At 45.3% G+C, this 21,882-nt stretch overlaps 1 protein-coding gene across 1 annotated transcript in view; it reads right to left on the reverse strand.

Annotated features, from left to right (window-relative positions):
- The window catches only part of SHC4 (SHC adaptor protein 4), a 133,823-nt gene extending 114,017 nt beyond the window's left edge, over positions 1–19,806 (reverse strand). Inside the window, exon 1 of the mRNA XM_080808098.1 lies at positions 19,189–19,806. Coding sequence (XP_080664224.1) covers positions 19,189–19,773 — 585 coding nt within the window. The 5' untranslated portion in view covers positions 19,774–19,806. The remainder of the gene's footprint in view (positions 1–19,188) is intronic.
- Positions 19,807–21,882: the final 2,076 nt, after the last annotated feature.

The following is a 21,882-nucleotide window of genomic DNA, read 5'->3' on the forward strand; positions in this document are numbered from 1 at the left end:
TCTCAGGAGGCCAGAATCTCAAACTGAAATGTTGGATTCTCTCAAAGACAGGCTTACTACCAAGAGCAAACAGGCACAGCTCCCTGAACACAAGGAATCTGAAAAATTGTAGAAATATAGACACATAAATTCAGAAAGCGTAAAGATTAGGGGACTCAGAGTGCAGAGGCAAGTAGCCCATCACAGTTACTAGCTCTTGCTGGTATATCTTGGGTCTCATTACAGCACCATGACTGCTACACCTCATGTTACGCAAAAAGCCAAGAAATGATAGCATTGTGATGGTTTGAATGAAGATTCCATTTCCACCAGAAGAAAAAGGAAGTTCCATTCCAACCTGTATTCACTCACGGTTATAGACCAAAGAAGGTTGTAAACACATGTCCACACAAACATTTATGCATGAATGCTCCTTGCAGCATTATTCATAATAACTGTTAAGTGGGAACAACTCAAATATCTATCAGCTGGTGAATGCAACAACAAAATGTGGTATGTTCAGCCATAAAAAGGAATGCAGTATTGATACGTGCTGCAACATGGGTGAATTTGGAAAATATTTTGCTAAGTGAGAGACACCAGACACAAAAGACCACCTATTATGTGATTCCATTATATGAAATACCCCAAATAGGCAAATCTAGAGAGACAGAAAGTAGATTCATGGCTGCCGGGGGCTGCGCGAACTTACAGGTACCTGGCTTCTTTTTGGAGTGATAAACATATTCTAAAACCTGATCGTGGTGCAGCACCCACGTGGCTCAGTCAGTTAAGCGGCTGACTCTTAATTTCAGTTCAGGTCATGATCTCAGAGTCGTGAGATCGAGACCCATGTTGGGCTTCTTGCTGGGCATGGAGCCTGCTTGGGATTCTCTATCTTGCTCTGGCCCTCCGCCGCCAGCACATACTCTCTCTCTCAAAAAGATAAATAATAATAAAATAAAACCTCATTGTGGTTATGGTTGAACAATTCTGTGAATATACTAACCGCCCCCCCCAAAAAACCCCGAATTGTACACTTAAAGTGTGAATTTTATAGTATACAAATACAATAAAACTGTTATAAAAAATAAACCATAGATCTGAAGAAAAAAATCTGGCCTTTCCCTCCCCCCTCCAAATTTTTTTACATTCAGTCATCAACCATCTCTGAAGAAAAGGAGCATATAATCTTCATTATGCAGAGGTTTCCATGTAAAGTATTTTAAGTTTTAGAAGACTGATTTCTAAAGGGAGAAGCTTCAGTTATCTGAAAAATTCAATGATTTCCTGGTGATGTTAACTAAATGAGTTGACTGTATCAGGATTCCTACCGGCGGGTGTTGACAGTGTCTGTGGGCATCTCATTCAGGAGAAACAGCCCCCCTCTTAACTCACTTGAACAGTTGGGTGATGACTCACAGACTTTCTGTCCTTTCACTCCCACAGAGTTGTTCAGTATGTGTAGGAAGCATTAACTCACTAGCAGGTGAGCCACCTCAAAACCTATCTAGAAGTCAGTAGGGTATAATCCTAATAAAAATATGGCCCGTGAGTACACATATGATGCTTCCTGGAGGCCTCTGGGATGGATACTCACACCCTGCCAAGACCCAAGGACCTCCCACAGCCACACCCACAACCTAACTTATCCTTCATCTTCCTTCTCCTTCCATTCCCTCCCCTCCCCCATCCCCTTTTCCTCCTTCTTTTCGCAGGTAATAGCCTCTTTTTTTTTTTTTTACGATTTTATTTATTTATTTGACAGAGATCACAAGTAGGCAGAGAGGCAGGCAGAGAGAGAGGGGGGAAGCAGGTTCCCTGCTGAGCAGAGAGCCCGATGCGGGGCTCCATCCCAGAACCCCGAGACCATGACCCGAGCTGAAGGCAGAAGCTTAACCCACTGAGCCACCCAGGTGCCCCAGGTAATAGCCTCTTCAGGAAATCTGATTCTTACATGTTATAAAGGGAGATTTGGAAGCTTGCCACACATCCTGGGCCAGAATCCCTTTCGTTTGCTCCACGTTGGGTTGGCTCATGGTTCCCTCCTCCCCTCCCAGTCATCTGTCTTGCTCTCTGTGTATGTTCTGCCCATTCCCTCCACAAGTCCTTCCTACCACTGGACCAGGCACAAGAATAAGGTGCTTGCAGTCTGGGCCTTTATCTCACCAGAATTTTGCAACTTGTCATAAAAGATAAAGAATGAAAGATCTGGTGTTGAATAAAGGTTTCTTTGTTTTTCAGGGAACAGCTTATAGCTACTCCAGATGGGTTAACATATTTTTTTTCTTTTAAAAACTCGTCTCTCTCTCTGTATTTAAAGGGATTAAGAAGAGATACTTGAAATAACTTAGATGGGGCCTGAGAGTCCAGCATTATGTAGACAGCCATGTGTTGGCTCCCATGGGCTGTCTATCCACAATGTAAATGCTAGGGAGTTGAGGGTAGGGGATGCAGTTAGAGGTATTCTTGAAAGTTTCAGACATTTACTCCAAACTTTCAGGACTTCCAAGATATTTTCTTTTCAAATCAAAAACTCTTTCCAAGTATGTCTTCATTTAGCCAGAATAAGTCTCTTTAAACATCATTTCAGAAAACAAAAGAAAACCAACACAAAAATGGATGAGCCTCTGCTCAGAGTTCTCCTCCCTCCCCATCCCTGGCAGACTCCTGGCTGAGGCACCAGGTCTCATGCTCTCTGGCAAAACCCCTTATGTTTGCAGGCAGAAGACAGTGGACCCTGTCTGTCCAGGAATACTCCTTCACAGACAGCACCTTCTCTCTTCTGCTCAAGGGATATCACACACAACTAGTTTGACTTCTAGAAGTTGAGTGGAAGTCGAAGGGTGAACAAGACATCAAGATCCTAAAAGGATACCATCCCTTCTGACCCGAAATAAGCTAGTCTGTACACTAGAATGCCAGTAAAATAATTTATTTAATTCCAGTATTATTCTGTCAGAGAAATACATCAGACAAAACTATAGGCTTTGTTTTCTAAAACAACACACACGCTTACATGTACAGATATGCACCCACATACTGGGGGAGGGGGGCGAGCGTTGTTGCACGGTGGCTAATCTGACTTAAGACTCTCTTACTTCTGGGAGGGAAATGGTCTATCTTGATGGATCCCAGCATCTCCAGCTACATAATAAGTAGAAGAGTGTTCTCCTAAACTGAGGACCAGGATCCCCTCGTACTGAGAGCCCCTATCTCCAGCTTCATACAGGTGAGGAAGCAGCTGAGGAACAGAAGAGAGCACGCTGGGACAGCACGAGGAAGACGAAGGTCTCCTCCCAAGGTCAGGAAGTCGGAGAACTGTCTCTCATTAGAGAAGTGGCCACAAGTTTGGCCCTTTCTCTGGGACACTGTGCTGCTCCTGGGGCGTCAGCATGTAGTGACCCATGAGGGGGCCCCCATCTACCCGTCCAAGAGGGGGAAGAACATTGCAGGACAGTATGTGTGCTATAATATTCCTCATACACAAGTATGTGCATGTGTATATATAAATATGCAGTGCTTAGGAGGCATTCGGAAAGACTCCAACAAAACAAACCGTCAAGAGTGGTAATTACCCTAGAAAAGGGACCTTCACCTTCTATCTTCACTGTTTTGATTTTTACCAAATTAAGTATGTATTACTTTGACATTTCAGAAAATACAACCAAGAATGATTAGATTAAGTAAAAAGTTTCAGAAAAGTTAGCTTTCATGACTTTCTCCCTTATTGTAGTTAAAAAACAAACAAACAAACAAACAAGTGAAAGAACAGTGTCCTTCACCAGGATCGTGGAGCCTTCACATCCCTAGTAGTGCTGGGTAAGTAGGAGTTAAGCCATAGCCATTCTGGTGAGTAGAGCCCCATTTTTTGCTGGAGCATATTTCCCATGGTTAATGTTATCCCACCCGGGAAAGATATGTATATTTTCCAAACAACAAACAAAAGCTACTGAGAACAAATTACATCTGCCCTTGTGACAAACTTCATTGTCTTTGTTTAAGTTTACAAAATGCTATGGAGATGTAAAGGGCACCCTACAAAATGCAGATCGTTATTAAGAGAAACAAAAACAGAGGGTCTTCACTGAGTTATAATCCAGAAGATAATGTTGACCCCAGTGTGGGGAACTCAAACCTCACATGTTTTGGTTTTCTTTATAAAAAGAGAAAGTCTTAGGACACAGATGAGTTTCTAAATCTAAACCTTCATCCCCAGAGATAGTCTTCTAGTTGCTGATTCAATTTCATCTGAAAACAGGGTCTTGGAGAGGATTCTGCTGGGGCAGTCAGGATACCTGCTGCATTCCTTGCTGTGTTCTTTTTTTTTTTATTTTCTCGTTTGCCTTGGGACACCCTCTATCTATCATTTTCCCTGAATAGAAACCACTAGGAGAGTAAGTACAAGAGTATTCATTAAATACTGTCTGCTCTTCAAGGGCAAGATGTTGTTGTCAAGTTTAGTAGGAAAAGGAAAATTGGAATCTACAACATGCTCATTGTGATGACAAAAATTGGAAATGTATCCTGAGACAGAGCAGCAAACCAAGTTGTTGAGCTATTAGCACACAATACAACAATGAAACTCTGCTAACTGGTTGCCACTCAACAGGACTGCCCCAGCCAGGAGAGATGCCTAACCTTCTGCTGCCATCGTTCGGAATGTAGACTTACTAAGAACCCAGGTGTGTTGGTGCTGTACCTGTATATGGCGGTTGTAACTGTTGTTTAAGTCACATGATCTAAGTAGATAGTAAGCAAACTGAAAAAAAATGAGTTTAGGGTTATTTTTTTAATGTAGTTATTTCTCTGAAAATTAGAAGTTTTAGAGAGACATTATGAAGGCAAGTTGCTTTTTAAAAAAATAGATCTAGGAGCGCCTGGGTGGCTCAGTGGGTTAAAGCCTCTGCCTTCAGCTCAGGTCATGATCCCAGGGTCCTGGGATCGAGCCCCACATCGGGCTTTCTGCTCAGCAGGAAGCCTGCTTCCCTCTCTCTCTGCTTCCCTCTCTCTCTGCCTGCCTCTCTGCCTACTTGTGATCTCTGTCTGTCAAATAAATAAATAAAATCTTTTTTAAAAAAAGGATCTAAACTACATGTGGATAAAACAAACCTGAAAGATTTTAGAAATGAAACGTCCTGCACTCAGCTTACTTTGAAGAGCTCCCTAACAGCTTGTATCCCTTTGAAGACATGATAGGAATATAAGTGAGGAATGATAGAATTTATACAAGAACAAGGAAAGGGGTACTGATCATCATATCTAGCAGACTCCAAGAAAAGGCCTTGACCCTACAACACAAATGGATATTTATGTATGTTTAACCAAAACATTAAAAGTATATGTGAAAGATTTCTGTCAGAGAAGAGGCCTTCTACTATGTAATATTAAGAAACACTCCATTCTTCCACTCATGAAAATCACCTGAAATCTCTCTGCCTTAATGGGATGCTTGTCAGATAAGGATGGCTAATTGCTTGGCTTGACCACTCTGCAGTCCTGCTGGACACCGCCTTCTCGTCTAGATGATTTTCTGTGACTTCAAATTCAATGTGTCGGATACTGAACCTCTTACCCTCCCTCTCAAAACCACTTCTCCTCCGGGAGTCCTCTGTGCCTTTCACTGACCCACCCCAGGCCTTCTACCTCAAAACCTCAGGCGGGTTGCATTGCATTCTGCCCTCCTTTGCCAGCATCATCAAATTTTTCTTCTGTGATATTGCCACCAGTGTTTCTTTACTTCACTCCCCCGTCAAGACCCTCATATAGACACTTCTCCCCTTAACTATTGCTGTAATAGCCTTCGAAAGGGCTTCCCCACTTCCAGGCACTCCTTCCCTAACACAAAGAGATCCCCATGCCTCTGCTCAGACTCCTCAGTCTGATATTAAAGGACTGTTATAAGCTGGCTCAAGTCTTAATATTATCCACCAATCTTTTCCAAGCAACCACTACTCTAACCAAACTAAAATCAGTGCTCTTCCTTGTATCTACCTCCATTTCCTTACCTATGCCCCCTCCACCTGAAATACCCCTTATTATTAAATATTCCTTGTGGTTAAACTTCTATTTAATCTGTAGCGACCATCTGAAATGCCCTCTCCCCTGGAAACCTTCCCTGAGCACCCAGCTAGAATCCTCTTCCACCTCCTAGAGCTCATGACACCATTGCATCATACAATTTTCTATAGGTATATATCATTTTCCACCTTGTATTAGGATCATCCATCCATCTCCTAGTTTCAACCAGAAGCTTCAATGGCAGTGCTTTGCAAAGTGCATTTCACAAAATAGTAAAGAGTAGACCAGTAAGAAGCTGGTCAGTAAGTTTGAAAATGCTGCCTACTCTCACCCTCACCTTAGAAATTGCAGTGGGGATGGGGGGAAATGGATGTGTAGGAGAAACGTCATAAGGGTGGGATTGTCAGGGCTTGATAACTAAAGACTGTGTGGAGTGTGATGGCAAGTGACATAGACATGCTTTGGACTTCTGGCTCGGATATCTGGAAGATACCATTCAAGGAGAGGGCAAGAGGAGAGAGTGTAGATACGGTCTATCCAGTGACAAGTGTGGTCTGCAAGAGCTCAACTGAAAATCTTAGTGGAGATGGGAGTAAGAAAATAAGAGGCCAATCCTGTGGCTTTTGCAGGTCTCATTTTCCTTGAATACTTCCCAGATTTTGCTGCTGTTTTGTCCAACATCCTTCTCAAAACTCTCCCCTCCTCCCCGATGACTCTGTCTTCTCTCCATCCTGCCCCTCACTCAGCTAGTTCTGTCTCCAGTGCCTTTTCTCCCCTCTCCACAGAGTACCTAAATGGTCGCATGCCAAAGCCCTCTCCTCTGCACTCTGCCTGCTCCCTTTGGTAGCCTTGTCCATTCCCTGGGCCTAGATGACAACAGCAACAGATATAGCTTCTCCTCAGTCCTAACTATTCTATTTTCTGCTGGAGATTTCCACCTGGATGCTTTGACGTTCCCTTGAATGCATGACATGCAGAATGGAAACTCACCTTTCACCCCCAAACGCTTTCTGTCTCTCCCTTTCCTCCCCAAAGAGCCTCAAATCTGCCCTCATTCCTCCTACCACTGCTTTTGCTTCTACATTGCTTCTCACCAGGCCTCACTTTGCCCAGTCTCCCTCCTCTTGGATCCTCTCTGAACACTGTAGCCCATGATCTCTGTAAAACACAGCTCCGAGTTTGTCAAAGTTCTCAGTTTGTCCATAGGCTACTATATTTGATGGTTTTCTGTTGGAAAACCCAACTTTTCAGATACTATACGAGTTTGTTATAGCCTCAGTCTGACTTATTTTCTGCTGATCTCCTACATATAGCTCATGCACTGTCCAACTCAGTCAAATCACTCACCATTCCTCAAGTACATCCTCTACTTTCCTACCTCTGTGCCTTCACTCTTGTCATTCTCTTTGCCTAGAATGTTCTTCCTATATTTCTGCTTATGGAAACTCTACCCATTTCTCAAGACTCAATTAAAATGACTCTTCCCTCATGAAAACTTCCCTAATCATCTCAAAAGGAAGAAGTGACCTTTCCTCCATGATATCCCACATACTTTGCTTGGACCACTCTGGTGTCATTTACAATGCATTGCCTTATGTTACAGTAATTTGTGTGGATGTCTTTGCTCCCTTTTCATACTGTAACCTCCTCATGCAAGAATTATATCTTATTCACCAGCGAAAATTATATCTTATTCACTAGTGAAAAAAGAACCCTCCTGGGAGTTGAGAGACTTAAGTTTTTGTCCTTGCTCTATGCTGAAGAGCCTTGTGACCTTGGGTAGCTTAACTCCCTATGAAACAGAACTTTGCAGTCAATGTATCAGTCTGAACCCAAGTCCAGAAGACAGAGGAACTGAGAGGAGAGGAGAGGGAGGGGCAGTGCCTTTCAAGGACCTGAAGTTGGCACTAGGCTAAGAAAAATACTATGTTTGAATTATATATTTCACCATTTCCTAATGAATGATTCATATAAATGATCATCTGATGACATTGAGGGAAAAAAATCCAATTTCTGGGGTTGTCCTTATAGCACATGGTCTTTTTCCTCAAGTTGTTTGCTTTCTGGCACTTCTTTGCCTCCAACTAAAGGAAATTTCCAACCCCAAGATAGGTCCTGTTCTTAAAACTTACTGGTAAGTTACTTGCTAAAACTGTTAATGCCCTTCCCTATGGAAATGAAGGTACCAGTAATGGTAGGAGACCATGGTTAGGATACCAAGCTAGCCTGTAAGTGCCATTTAGCTCAGAGTGCACCTGAATCCGGGTCGGCGTGCTGTGACTTTGGACAGACCTGATCCATGGCTGATCTCAGTTCCACCCCTTGAGATCCTGATGTTGGAAGCCACTGGAATATTGTGTGGCTGGGGGGTGAGGAAGTGAACTATAATTTTAAAAGAATTTATGGAATTAAAGAGGAGAAAGAAGAAAACTTGAGACAATTAGAAACAGCTTAGGTTAGAGTTTTCAAAAGCCAAATTACCAATCAACTGTTCATGCTTCCATCCACCATCACCTCCGAATGTACATCCCAGGGTGACACTCTTCCCTCCACTGCCTCAGAGTTGCTCAGCCTCTGTCCCACCGGCCAGCAGGGCCTGAGAATCCTTTGTTGTGGGGACTGTCCTATGCCCTGTAGCATGGGTAAGTGCATCCCAGCCTCTAGCCACTCAACCCAGTAGCCTCCACTGCTTCACCAGTTATGGTCACTAAAAATGTCTCCAGGCATCGCCACATGTCCCCTGAGTGGCACAATCATCCGCTGTTGAAAACCACTGCACCAAATGGACTCGGCAGAGATTTTTGAGCTTTGTACGCTTCAGAATCACACAGTGAGTGTCAGAAACGCAGGTTTCTGGGCCCCAGCCTCAGAGATTCTGACGAAGAAACTTTAGGAGGGCCTTGTGAGTCTGCATTTTTGACAAACGTTTTTCACTGCGATCAGTGGCCCTCAGGAAATTTTGAGAAACACTACAATAAAGAGTGAATGACGGCACCTGGGTGGCTCAGTGGGTTAAGCCTCTACCTTCAGCTCAGGTCATGATCCCAGGGTCCTGGGATCAAGGCCCACATTGGGCTCTCTGCTCAGTGGGGAGCCTGCTTCCCCCTCTCTCTCTCTGCCTGCCTCTCTGCCTACTTGTGATCTCTCTCTGTCAAATAAATCAATAAAATCTTAAAAAAAAAAAAAAGAAAAAGAATGAATGAAGTAAAGAGACTTCTTTCCAAAATGCAAGCTTTCACTCTGCTGCGCTGAGGGGGGAGGGAAACCAACAACGACGGGGCGGTCAGTGGGGGGGGGGGTGCAGGCAACTGAGAGAGGTGGGCAGGCCTGCCCTGAGGAGCACCACAGGGAAGGATCAGGGAAGGAAGGTCTGCCAGGGCAGCACTGCTGGCCAGGAGCGAGGATGCCAAGGGTACACAGTGAAACTGTGGAGTCAAATTTAGCCTATTTCAATGTATTTTTGCCCAAAAGCACTCTTGGCCCTTTGAAAGTGTGTTTTCCTCCATCTACCTGGGACCTACTATATAAATATATATATATATTTTTTTCATTTAATCCATTTAATATTTTATATATATATATTTATTTATTTCCATTTAATCCTCTCTCTCACTACAGTAAAAAGCTTATCAATTTTTAACACTGTTTCTCTGGAAAAATTCGTTGTCTCAAAGAACTGACTACAAACAAAATTTGATCCATGTCTTCACAAAATAGGGATGGTCTGTGCCCATCCTGGAGCTCCATTATCTTTTAAAACTCTGCAACTTGGGGCCTCTGGGTGGCTCAGTTGATTAAGTGGCTGCTTTTGGCTCCGGTCGTTCCCAGTGTCCTGGGATCAAATCCCATATGGGACTCCCTGCTCAGCCGAGAGCCTGCTTCTCTCTCTCTCTCTCCCTCTGCCTGCTGCTCTGCTTACTTGTCTGCTCTCTCTCTCTCTCTCTCTGCCAAATAAATAAATAAAATCTTTTAAAAACAACAAAAACAAAACAAAACTCCGCAACTTGGCTAGAATGGGCAGAAGCTCTCTGAGCTGGTAAGGCGACGTGTCTCTCATGGGCTCGCTCAGCCCCCAGACTCTGTCCCATTACATAAAGAAGTCCTGGTGTGCTGCCCAAGAATAAGACATTCTCAGCTTCTTTCCCAGATATTCCACATTAGAAAATGAAAGACAAAGGGCGCTGGTCACCTTCCCATTCTGATGCCACAGGTGGGTATGTAAATCCAGTTGCCTTTGGGGGTAGACAGGTGATATAAGTGAGTGAAACTGGGTGGGCCTGTGCCTTACTGGCCAGCTCTGGTCATCGCTGGCATGTGGAATGACCTGTCCAAGGCCGTTGGCTCTACTGAGAAGCCAGAAATCCAGAATTTTATATGGAATTTTTAAACATTGGCAACAAAACAAAAAAACAAAAACAAAAACAAAACCCCTTTCTTCTAATTTGACCAAATAAAACATGACATTACACTGTTGCTTTTATGACCTCTGTGCTCCAGATTCTTTTCTGGGTAGGACACTGCCTGTACTATGCCTTCTTTCTCCACTCTCTTTCTCTCTCCGCCCTCCCCCTGCCTCCATCTCTCAATACCCTCAACCTCCCACAGGCGGTGTCATTTCCAACTCCTCCCAAGAAATTTCAGCTTCATTTTCCACCAGAACCCTTGACTGCCAGTGTCTGACCCTGAAAATGGGGGCAACTCTTTAAACTTCATTCCATCTTTGCTCAGCCTCTGTAGGTGGGCTGCGTACTTTCCTTCATGTCCCTCTGTTGTGCCCTCCCTCAATCAGTGCCCCCTCTGGTTGCTGGCTGCTTCTGGGTTTCCCATTAACTTGCTTAAGCCCTCTGTCCTCCCTATCCTGCAGGGTCAGTGACGGGAGGAGGATGGGCAGTTGATACCTGTGAGTCTCTCAGCATTCCAGACCCTCAAACTGCATTCTGGCCAAGCCCTGGGGAAGTGGCAAGTCTTCGCAAGGGGAATGGCTGGAGGGGGATTTAGAGGGGCTGGATTCTCAGCAAGGGGCTCTCAGTACGGGGAAGGATTCTAGTGCGCAAATGAAGGTCTAGTCATAGGAGCGCCTCCTGTCTTTAGGGGACTATCAACATTCTATACAATGAACTGAAGGTCAGAGGCCTTTCCTTATTCAGGGGTGCAAAATAAGCCTCCCGGTTCACTATGTGATTATGATTAGAGGTTGGAGGATGAATAATGACCAAAACTGAAATATTGCCAGCCAAGCAAGAAAGGGCTTGGTGTCAGATTTCATGTGATTTTTAAAATATATTTGTAATGACATTTCTAAATGTCATTTAATGACATTTAATAACCGTAAACATCTGAGTTTACGGTTACAAATGTATACTTGCTTGTCGTCACTGCTATGATATCGACAAGTTTCATATGATTTCAGTCATTGTTCTCAATCGAAAATCCAGTTCTCAGAAGGCTCCTGACTTTTCCAAATACCCCCTCCCTAAACTCTGCTATTTCAGATGGAATCTTTTCCTGTAATGGCTATTTGTGGGCTGCACTAAGGCCTGCGTCTTTTGGTAACGCTCTTCTTGATTCTTTTGCACAAATCTGACCAGACCTCTCTCATTCCGCCTCCACTGCCCCCCGACTCACCGAGATCTGAAGCTTGTATCTTTTAGGAGAGAGGAAGAAACCCCAGGGACCTCATATCCCTGCAGCTGGGGAGTGAAGTGTAGAATGTCCTCGCCTCCCGGGCTGTGTGAAGATTTAGATTTAGATTTAGATTTAGGTCATGGGACTGTCATACTGGGAAACAGGGTTGGTTCAACCAATCAATAACATGGTATTGGCTTTGGAGTAACAGGAAAATGGAAGTAAGGGGAGAACCCATAATAGGGAAGTGCTCCCCAAAAGCTGTGGAAGAGGAATTCACAGACGTCAGTCCATGCATGTCGTAAAGTCCTGGTCCCACAACATGTCACCATGTGGAGGGACCACCTTCAACAAAAAGGGGAAACATGGATAAAGCTAGGCATTTGGGGCTCCTTACCACTCTGCCTCACTTTTTCCTTCTTGTTGCTTTTGAAAGGCAATTTTTCTATTAGAAAAAAAAAAGGTTTTGTTCTGGGCTTCTTAAACAAAAGCACCCACACAATATTTTCCTCAACAGAGATATTTGGCAGAGAACGTTTAGTTCAGGGAGTGAGGAGAAGTGAAGCAAGACAGAGGTACATAAGCGTGCTGTACACAGAACTGGGAGTTCTTGTCTGGGCTTCACCACTAGAAGCTGTGTGGCTTGAGGCAACTTACTTCCTATCTCTGAGCCTCTGTTTTCCTCAACTATAAAATGAAGGTTTTGAACTAGGGGAACTTTAAGACTCTCTCTTCCAGGTAATGCTCTAGTATTCAGGGGTGGGAAGAACTAGAGGATGTGTGAAAGTTGAAAAGGAATAACACTGGGACGCCTGGGTGGCTCAGATAGTGATCTTAGGGTCAGGGGATCAAGTCCAGTTTCGGGCTCCATGTTGGTCATGGAGCCCGCTTGGGATTTCTCTCCCTCTCCCTCTATCCCCCTCCCTGTAAGTGCACTTTCTCTCTCTCTCTCTCTCAAAATAAATAAATAAATAAATAAATAATCTTTTAAAAAATAAAAATAAATTTAAAAAAATAAAAAATAAGGGGATTAACAGGAACAATGGGTCAAATCGGCCAGGATTTTTCTAGATTCTAGGAGAATCTACTTTTACATTCACTCCAAGAAACAGGAAGGAAAATATAACACCCTGAATGACAAATTGTCAGTCTTCCATGGAAGTATTTCCTCCCAGCCATGTGACCACCCTTTTAGCCACCAATAGCTTAGAAAAGAGGGCAGCACACAGAGGCAGAAAGCCATCTGTTACCCATGATGGCCTGACCTACACCACTCAGGTCTGCCTTTATTTTGCATAAATCGTGGGACTGTCTCTTCAGGGGTTTCCCAGAGTTATAAATCTCCCTCTTTCAGGGTTAGGGTTACTAGACTGTCTCTTTGTGTGGCAGGGCCTTTTTCATTTAGCACTTTTGTCCAAAGAGAATAGAGAAGGGTTACTTCTTGGTGTTCCTACAGTCCTCAGGTTGGCGGGCTAGACCATGTAAGCCATGATCCCTGCTACCATCACTCACCCTGGCCCGCCTCCTGGATCAGCCTGCCCTCCACTCCTCCCTGGAATCCTACACTTGGACGTTTTTCCACGACCTGACTTCTCTTACACCAACTCTCTAGAACTGAGCACCTGTGGCCAGGCCAGTATAACACACCCCTTTCTACTTTACTGGTGAAGCCAGCTCTGTGTTGGTAAGAGAGTGCTAAAGACATTTCTTTACCCCTCTATTAACACAAAGATGTTAAACATGATTTCCTTTAGGAAACTGACCTGAATCCATTGTCTAAGCAAAAGAGATCCTAATATACCAACGGGAAAGGAGACCTAGAGTCTCAGGTTCTTAGGCAGCATTTTGTTCAAGTCTCTTATTTTAAATATGAGAAAATGAGGCCCAGAGAGGTGAAATGACTCACCTAAGGGCAGCTGGTTAGCACCAGAACCATTAGATTAATGCAGATCTCATAACTCTTAGACTTGTGCTCCCCTGTGTGAAAGCTCCTTGGGGCAGACAGAGCAATGCGGTACCGTGGACTACGTCTAGTCTACACAACAGACAATAGACAATACTAGTCTGTTGGCTCAGTAATAAGCCATACCATTAGACAAGGAAGGATGGATGGTAAGAGGAGGCTGTGAGATTTACAAAGGAAGTAAATAAATTCCTCAACATAAATTCATATTTGCACACAAAGCTGACGAGCCCAATACACAAGAACACTTCTGTGGGCAAACACATTGCGATACGTGTTCTTGGGGACTGTTATGGCTTGAACTACAACACCCCAAAATTAAATGGATCTATGAAGGTGACCTTATCTGGAAGCAGATATAATCAAGTTAAGATGAGGTCACATTGGATCAGCGAAGGCTCAAGTCCAATGACTTGTATCTTGATAAGAGGAGGGAAATTCGGATACGGTCACGTCGGCAAGGAAGCCATGCTGCAAACAGAGGCAGAGGTTGGAGTGATGTTTCTCCAAGCCAAGAAATGCCAAGAGTTGTTGGCAACCACCCAAAGCTGGAAGAGGCAAGGAAGGATCCTCTCTTAGAGCCTTCCAGAGAGCCCCACCCTGCCAATGCCTTGATTTCAGACTTCCAGCCTCCAAAATTTTGAAAGAATAGATTTCTGTGGCATAAGCCACCTATTTTATGATATTCATCACAGAAGCCTTAGTGAATTAACACAATCTGGGGAAATTGCTGGGGTGGGTTGGGCTGAAGTGATGAGACGGAAATCATGCAAATAAATGCAACAAGGCAAGGTCTGGGGGTCGGTCCTGTAATAAAGCTGTCCTGCATTCATCTGTGTGGTCCTTCGTCTGTGCACTCCCATTCACAAACTTTCAGGACTACCCGTCTTGGTCCAAGGTAGAGTCAGAGGGTGGGAAGACGATGAGCACCAGGGTGAGACAAATCTTGATTTGAACCTGTCTGCTATTAACTTGCAATGGAAAGCGTGAAGATAGAGAGTAGATAGTAGAGATAGTAGAGAAGATACTTTGGAGGGCTTGGTGTCAGCATTTGGAGAATGCAGCCTCCCTTGGAGAACTAGCATCAGAACTGCCCTACTGGCCTATGGCCACTCTGGTTCAGTTGGGTTTCTTTGCCTCTGCTTTATTTAGCTCTCAACTAAATCATAAGCAATTTGGGGTTTGGGAATTGGAATGGGAACTAAGGTTTTAAACACCTTCCATATGAAGAAAGATGCTAGAGTCATTGAATGGGGGGCTTCAAGGCCCTATAGAGCAGTCCTCTCCTTCTAGAGATGAGAGCACTGGTCACATTGTGTCTTTTCCGTACTTGCCACAGACTATGTTGGGCAATGGAGAGACCTCCGAGTGAATGTTGAGTGACAGATAAAGTGACTTGAGAATACCTCCTAAAGAAATAAGACTTAACTTTACGGGGGGGGGAACAAAAGTCACTAATTGGCACCATGTCAGGGACTCCACTCACCTCACTGCTTTGCTCAGACCCGGGTCTGGTTGTCCCACTTCTGGCCTGGTATCTCTCAAAGAATAGCTTGCTGGCCTACCTTCCCTGAAAGATCTTCAGAGGGTTCAAGGTCTGAGCTTAAATGAAAGTGACTCAAAAATAGGTGTTCAGAACTTATAATACATTTGCAGCTATATAACTGACTCTATATTGTAAGACTGAAGGAACAGTCAATTAAAAAAAAAAAAAAGATATTTACAGACACCTGGGTGGCTTAGTCGGTTGGGCACTTAACTCTTGGTCTCAGTTCAGGTCCTGATCTGATGGGTCATGAGATGGAGCCCTGCGCTGGGCTCTGCACTCAGCGGGGAGTCTGCTTGAAAATTCTCTCCCTCTGCCCCTCCTCCCATTCACACTTGAAGGCTTGCTCTCTGTTTCTCTCTCTCTCAAATAAATAAATAAATCTTTAATTTAAAACGTTATTTAACCCAAAGTCAAGTCTAACTTAGAGTAGAAGGCAAATATAGTTCCTATCGTAAAGATAAAAGATGCAAGAAAACAAAACAAAGAGTAACTACAACTCTGTCATTTTGCCCCAAAAGGAATGCAATACAACTGCCTTTCTTTACTTCCACTGTTTTATTGCTCTCCCTACCACTTAGTACGTGTGACATATTGTATTTACTTGTTTATTCAATCAGGGCCCATCTCTACTCATGAGAATATGAGTTCCATGGGGCTCAGACCTGCTCTCTTTTATTCACTGATGTATCCCCAGGGTTTGGAACAGTTCCAGTCACATAATGGGTTCATAATACATATTTGTTGAATAAACGAGTGAATGAATAAACAAATAAGTTTGGGCAGGGAGAGAAGTCACATGATGTGGATAAGGAAGTAGAATGTGTAGCTATCTCTTGCCTACAAAAGTTGTTTCTATGTCCACTAGCCACCAAGAGTATCTCTCTCACTTCTCTGCTCTGATTCCATCATCACTAAGTAACCTTTTATATAAATATATTTTAAAGATTTTATTTACTTATTTATTTGAGAGAGAGGAGCAAGTGGAGGGAGGGGCAGAAGGAGAGGGAGAGAATCACAAGTAGATTCTGCACTGAGCACTGAGCCAGAATCAGGCCTTGAACTCACAACCTGAGGTAAAACCAACAGTCAGATGCTCAGCTGACTGAGCCATCCAGGTATCCCTAAGCAACTTTTGGTTTTAATCTTCCTACGTGCATCTTCCTACAGATGGGAATACAGGGATTGCAATTTGGGTGCACTTGGTATGATAATTTTTAACTATAAATTAATAGGTTGGCACTAAAAAAAGATTAAAATGTTGGCATTTCATTTTTTAAATGGGTTCATATCTAAAGGAATTCTGAGGGGGCGCCTGGGTGGCTCAGTGGGTTATAGCCTCTGCCTTAGGCTCAGGTCATGGTCTCAGGGTCCTGGGATCGAGCCCCACATCGGGCTCTCTGCTCAGCTGGAAGCCTGCTTCCCCCTCTTTCTCTGCCTGCCTCTCTGTCTACTTGTGATCTCTGTCTGTCAAATAAATAAATAAAATCTTAAAAAAAAAAAATTCTGAGGAACAGAATTTCAACCAGGATGGAAACCTGTGGTGAAAAGAGCAAAGAATAGCACACAGCAAACTTGAGTTCTAACTCTCCTTTTGCCTCACCTGGCAGCCTTAAAAAAATCACTCCTCTGGGCTTCAGTTTCCCCACAGAGGCATTGAACTTGATAACTTCTGTGTCCCTTCTATCTTTCAAAGTGGGACTTCTATAAAAATTAACAAAGTAGGCTCTTCCATATATTTTGACCTCCTATGAGAAGTGTTAACTGGTGTCTCATGTCACTGTCTATTGGCAATACAGCGTGGCCCACCTGGGTGATGGGGGTCAGTGCCTTCCCTAGGGTCTGCTCTCATCACCATGAAAAGACAGATGATGTCCTCATTAAAAATCTAAAATGGAAACACTCCCTAGGGAAAGTGGAGGACACACAGCAACTCTTTTCACATCCAAAATTGTCCAGGTGTGTGGATATGGGGAGGTGGAAGGAGGTACAAAAGGGAAGGAAAGGTAGGGCAGAGGGTAGAGGATGTTTAGGTCACGGGAAGGCAGGTGCAGAGAGTATGGGTCTGGAGTCACTCGTTTTCCCACTAGAGCCTGGCAGACTCTTAGGCTGACAAATGAGAATGTGCCCATGAACTTTTAGTAGATACATGAAGCTATTTCCATTATGAGCCATGCCACTCTGGGGGAGGGCAAGAACTGCGTGTCCCCTAAGTTTATCTTCCTTAGAGGTTTGATCCATTTACCAGAGCGGTCCCACGCCTGTTCTCCCTGGAACTCTCTCAGCGTTCATTATCTGCCCTTCCTTGAGATCTTAATTGTCCATTGGTGCTAGTTATTGGTTCTCTCTCAAATTCACACCTTCGTGTCAGACTTCTCACCTGAGTGCCGGTCTTACACGACTGCTTACTCACCAATGACTAGCCCTTAGCTATCATTACTTTAAAGATCATACGTCCAATAAAAACAAAACAAAACAAAACAAAACAAAACAAAACAAGATCATACGTCCAAAGCAAACATAGCGTGACCCCCTTCCCAACTCACTCTGCTTCTATCCCCTTCCTCAGAACCTCCATAAACAACAATGACAAACTCACCAGCCTACCCACTATTCTGCTATTTGTATCATGAGCTGAAATGGGCTGATGGACCACCCGTGGCTGCTGAGTCTTCTCACAGAGGCTCTTGTCTTCATCTCTCTCACACCTCCACGTCAGTCCACGTTCCCATCCCTTCATGCCTAAACTCTAGGCTTTCTGACTGGCATCCCAATCTCTAATTTCTCCCCGTTTCCAGACATCTCAAATCAATTCAGGCTGATCCTTTTGAAACCACTTTCATCAAGTCACAGTTTGCCTACAAACAAAGTGAGGGTTCTTATTTACCAGTCACGGTGTTTACCAACTCCTCCTCTGACATTTAAGGGCTTTAGTCAACGGCTCCCTCTTCCCTAAGCGACCCAGGATCTATATTTGTCTCTATTCAACTCACATGTGTCGAAGCACCAGTGATATGCCAGCCACTCTCTCTATCACCTGCGACCCTCCAGCATCCCCCTCTTCCATTGAGCCTGGCTCGTAGGCTTGTAAGATCCTCCCCTGCAGCTGCCACCGCGATACCTGCCTTTCAGACGGCTCCTATTCTTGCCCTGCCGGGAATCTCCTCCTTTCTGCCAACCCGGCTCTGATATCTCTTCCAAGACACACCTTCTGAAGGTTTCCCTTGTAAATGAATCCCCGACCACAACAACCGTTCCCTTTTCCTGAATTCCTTCAGCATTCTCACACTAGATTTCTGTTGTTAACTATTGTTCTCTTATTATTTCATGCATTGGTTGGTTTCCTCGACTGAAATGTGATCTCCAGAAGAGCAGGGGGCAAATCTCACCCAGATCTGGAATAAGTAAGGGCATATGGGAGGCCAGCAAGGACCCTGATTTTGCACACAGCTCATGGACAAGGCCCACTTGCCGCAGTATAGGCAATAAAGACAAGGTGGGGTGGGGGTGGGGTTGGGGGAGCGCTAAAGACCTAAGACTAGCTCTTAGCACAAGCACAGAGACATGGCCACATTTTGAGAAGTTCTTGTTAAATGCTGAATTACATTTAAAAAATAGTAATTCAAGTCCCTTACACATCATGCATTCCTCTAGCACAGAAATCCCGACCGCAATACAGTGGCTGATAGAGCCTAGCAGGTCTCAATCACTAAACAGATTAGAAATTCTTCACCATTCTTGATCAGAATGCTAGGTCCAGGGGGGACAAGAAGACACCATCTCGCCATCTCCATCAAAAGCTGTCCCTCCCCCTGGATACTACCTACAAGTTCGCACCAGTTCATGTCCCTGAATCAAAAGTTGTCTGACTCCAGTACAAGCCACATATTCCTAGGAAAACCCGTAAGCCCAGCTCCCCTCCTCTCAGTCCAGCTACACAATGTCTTGTCCAAACCTAGAACCCAGCTAGGTGGTGTGCAGCCCTTTTCAGAAGGGAAGATGCCCCTCTCCCCCGGAGTTCTTAGAAGGAGCACAGAGAGGGAGATAGACTTACCCTCACATAGTAGTTCATGCCCATCCCCAACAGGTGCTGTAGAAAGTGCCTGTCCTGCCTGCTCCCTGGGGTTGGCTCCCCAGGGCCAGGAAGGGGGCAGGCATCGGGAGTTAAGACAGTCGCCCTGTGCCCCACCAGGTCTGGCTGCGGCGGAGGTGCGGACCCAGCCCTATTTAGACCGGTCTCAGGGGAAGCCGGGCTGCTGGGAGCCGGGTCCTGGCTTTCCTGGAGCTTCAGCCGGGGCACCTCTTTGGTACCCAAGCAAAAGTTTTTCAGACTCAGCAAGGTGGCTGGGTTGGCCAGCTTCACGCTGGCCATGCGAGGGATCAAGGTGCACAGTGGGGTGGGGCTCTCCTGGGACGCCAAGGTGGCATCTTCAGCCGGCAGGTGAGGTGCCAGGGTGGGGTAGGGAGGCTGAGGCGAGCCCTTGTTCCCCACGGAGCCTCCGGGGCTGCTTTCGTCCAAGGACGTGATGGACTCATTCCGAAAGCGGCTGTACTTGGCCCTGTGCAGCATCCCGGGGTGCCCGAAGAGTCCTACATACAGCACAAGTCCTGCCAGGCTGTCCTGACCGCGTTTTCGCATAGCCTTGGCAGTGCTGAAACAGGATACTGTTGCATAAATCGCCTCGTCGTCTGCTAGATAAACGGAACGGAAAGCGAATGCCTCAATGCCCCATGCAACTCGCGGCAGCCACCTCTCCAACTCTGCACTGTCCCTCGCCCACCTCGGCTGCCGGGCCCTTCTGGGTGACAGCCCGGGGGGAAAACAACTCCCCAGCTGATTTCAGTCCCTCCCTGGCCCCAGCGGCAGCACTCGGTGTTCTCGCCTTGGATTCCTTGCTGGGAACGCCTGGACCCAGGCCCGCGGTGGCGGGGATCGCTCACGGCCAACTCTCAGGCACGGAATCGGGCCGAACACCGGCCAGCCCGTCCCGCCGCATCGCCAGCGAGCGGTGCGGGAGCCTTGCAGAAATATTTAGCGCCCCCCACCCCCAGCCTTCCCTTCCGCACACAGGAACTTTCAAACCTGCTCCCTCCGGCTCTCACAGGGCGGGGCAATGACTGGCCTATTAACCCTTTATTTGTTCCAGTGATTGTTCATTTAAAAAAAGGAAAAAGAGAAGATGTATATGAGAGGCGAAGGCGCCCTCAGCCTGAGTTCGTTGATTCTGATGGCTGCCCTCTCTTGGAAGATGTTGTCTCGCATCCCGTCCGGGCCACAAGCCAGAAGTACTAGTGACCCGCGGCGCTCCGCATGATTTGGTGGACTCTCGATCCCTCCGTATTCCTCAGCTCCCCTCCCAGCCTGCCCACCCTATCTCTGAGCTTCCCTCCCTCCTGGACTCGGCTCAGAGCTTCTTTCAGGAACCCGTCGGCAGCAGAAGGCTGAGATGTGCAGAATGATGCAGAGTGTTGAAATTTTTATGAATGAACTTTGCTGAATGAATTTCTCTGTGTGTGTGCAAGCTAATAAATCTGTGAATGAAGCTGAGAATAGCTGTAATTGACTGATGGTCTCAGGGGTGCTTGGTTTTTATCCAATCAGGCGGCAGCTTGATGACTCATGCACCATAAATATACTAAACTAGTAGCCAGGAGAAATAAAGCTGGAAGGAGAGATTTTATTTTGTGATATCTGATGAAAGGGTTAAAAGGAAAGGCAGTCTGTACTAGGAGTGGTGGGGAAGGTGGGTAGCAGCAGGTTAAAAGGTCTCTTTTCTTTTTGTTCAGATGGCCGGCAAAGCCAAGCAGAAGAGCTAAAATTTAGCTCCATTGTTCCAGGGATATTAGGACATATGGTACACAACTCCGGTGGGAAGCCCTGATGCATTTTTCTTAGAAACATAGTTCTTTTTTTATTGATTGCTGGTTCCATCTCCCGTCTGGTGCAACTTCCTGTACCTATCAAATGCATTCTGAAGCCATGATGACAACTGCAAAGGCTTAGCGCACAGGAAGCCAGGAAGGGAGTCAGGAAAGGGAAATGCAGGTTCTTTTAGGAATAGAGGAGAGGAAACTGCTGAAACCCAGGGAAGATGCGGAAACCACATATCAGAAGAGACGAAATCTCTGCTGAAGATTACATTTCTCTGTAGGCCAACGCTCTTACATCTAAAATTGTTCATTAATTTACAAATTAAAACAACCCATGGCAACCGGGAATGGGGGATGTCGCCTTCATTGTCTTATTGTCCGCAAGGCTGCATTAGGCTCATGTGTATTCATGACTTCAGTGGCCCAAGCTCCCTTGGGATCTAAACACAGGTTGTGAATTAAATGGTTGCTTATGACCCACCGAAAGGCATCCTGGCTGGTTCCTGCTTCCCCAGAGAAAGAATGCACCTTTTCACCTGCTGTCTGCCAAAACAGTTAGGATGTGTTTTTCCGTGGAAGGCCTTTTTGCCTTTTCATGAGCCTTCCCTTCAATCCTGGCTGACCTCTTCTCCTCACCCCACACCTTCTTCTGGTAAAACTGAGAGAGTGGCTAAGTCAGTTAGACCCCCACACCTCCTGGGGAGCTGGGGAGACAAAGCTCTAGGCAAGGTGTGAAGTAGCCTTCTCCTTTTTCTTTCTTCCCCTTCCCTTTTCTCCCCTCCTAGGGCTCCCTTCCTTGTTGTCACAGATCCCCATACTGTGCTTCCTTGAGAAATTTACTTCACCTCTCTGTGCCTCAATGTCCTCATCTGTTGAA

This window comes from Martes martes (assembly GCF_963455335.1).
Source record: "Martes martes genome assembly, chromosome: 7".
Taxonomy (NCBI): domain Eukaryota; kingdom Metazoa; phylum Chordata; class Mammalia; order Carnivora; family Mustelidae; genus Martes; species Martes martes.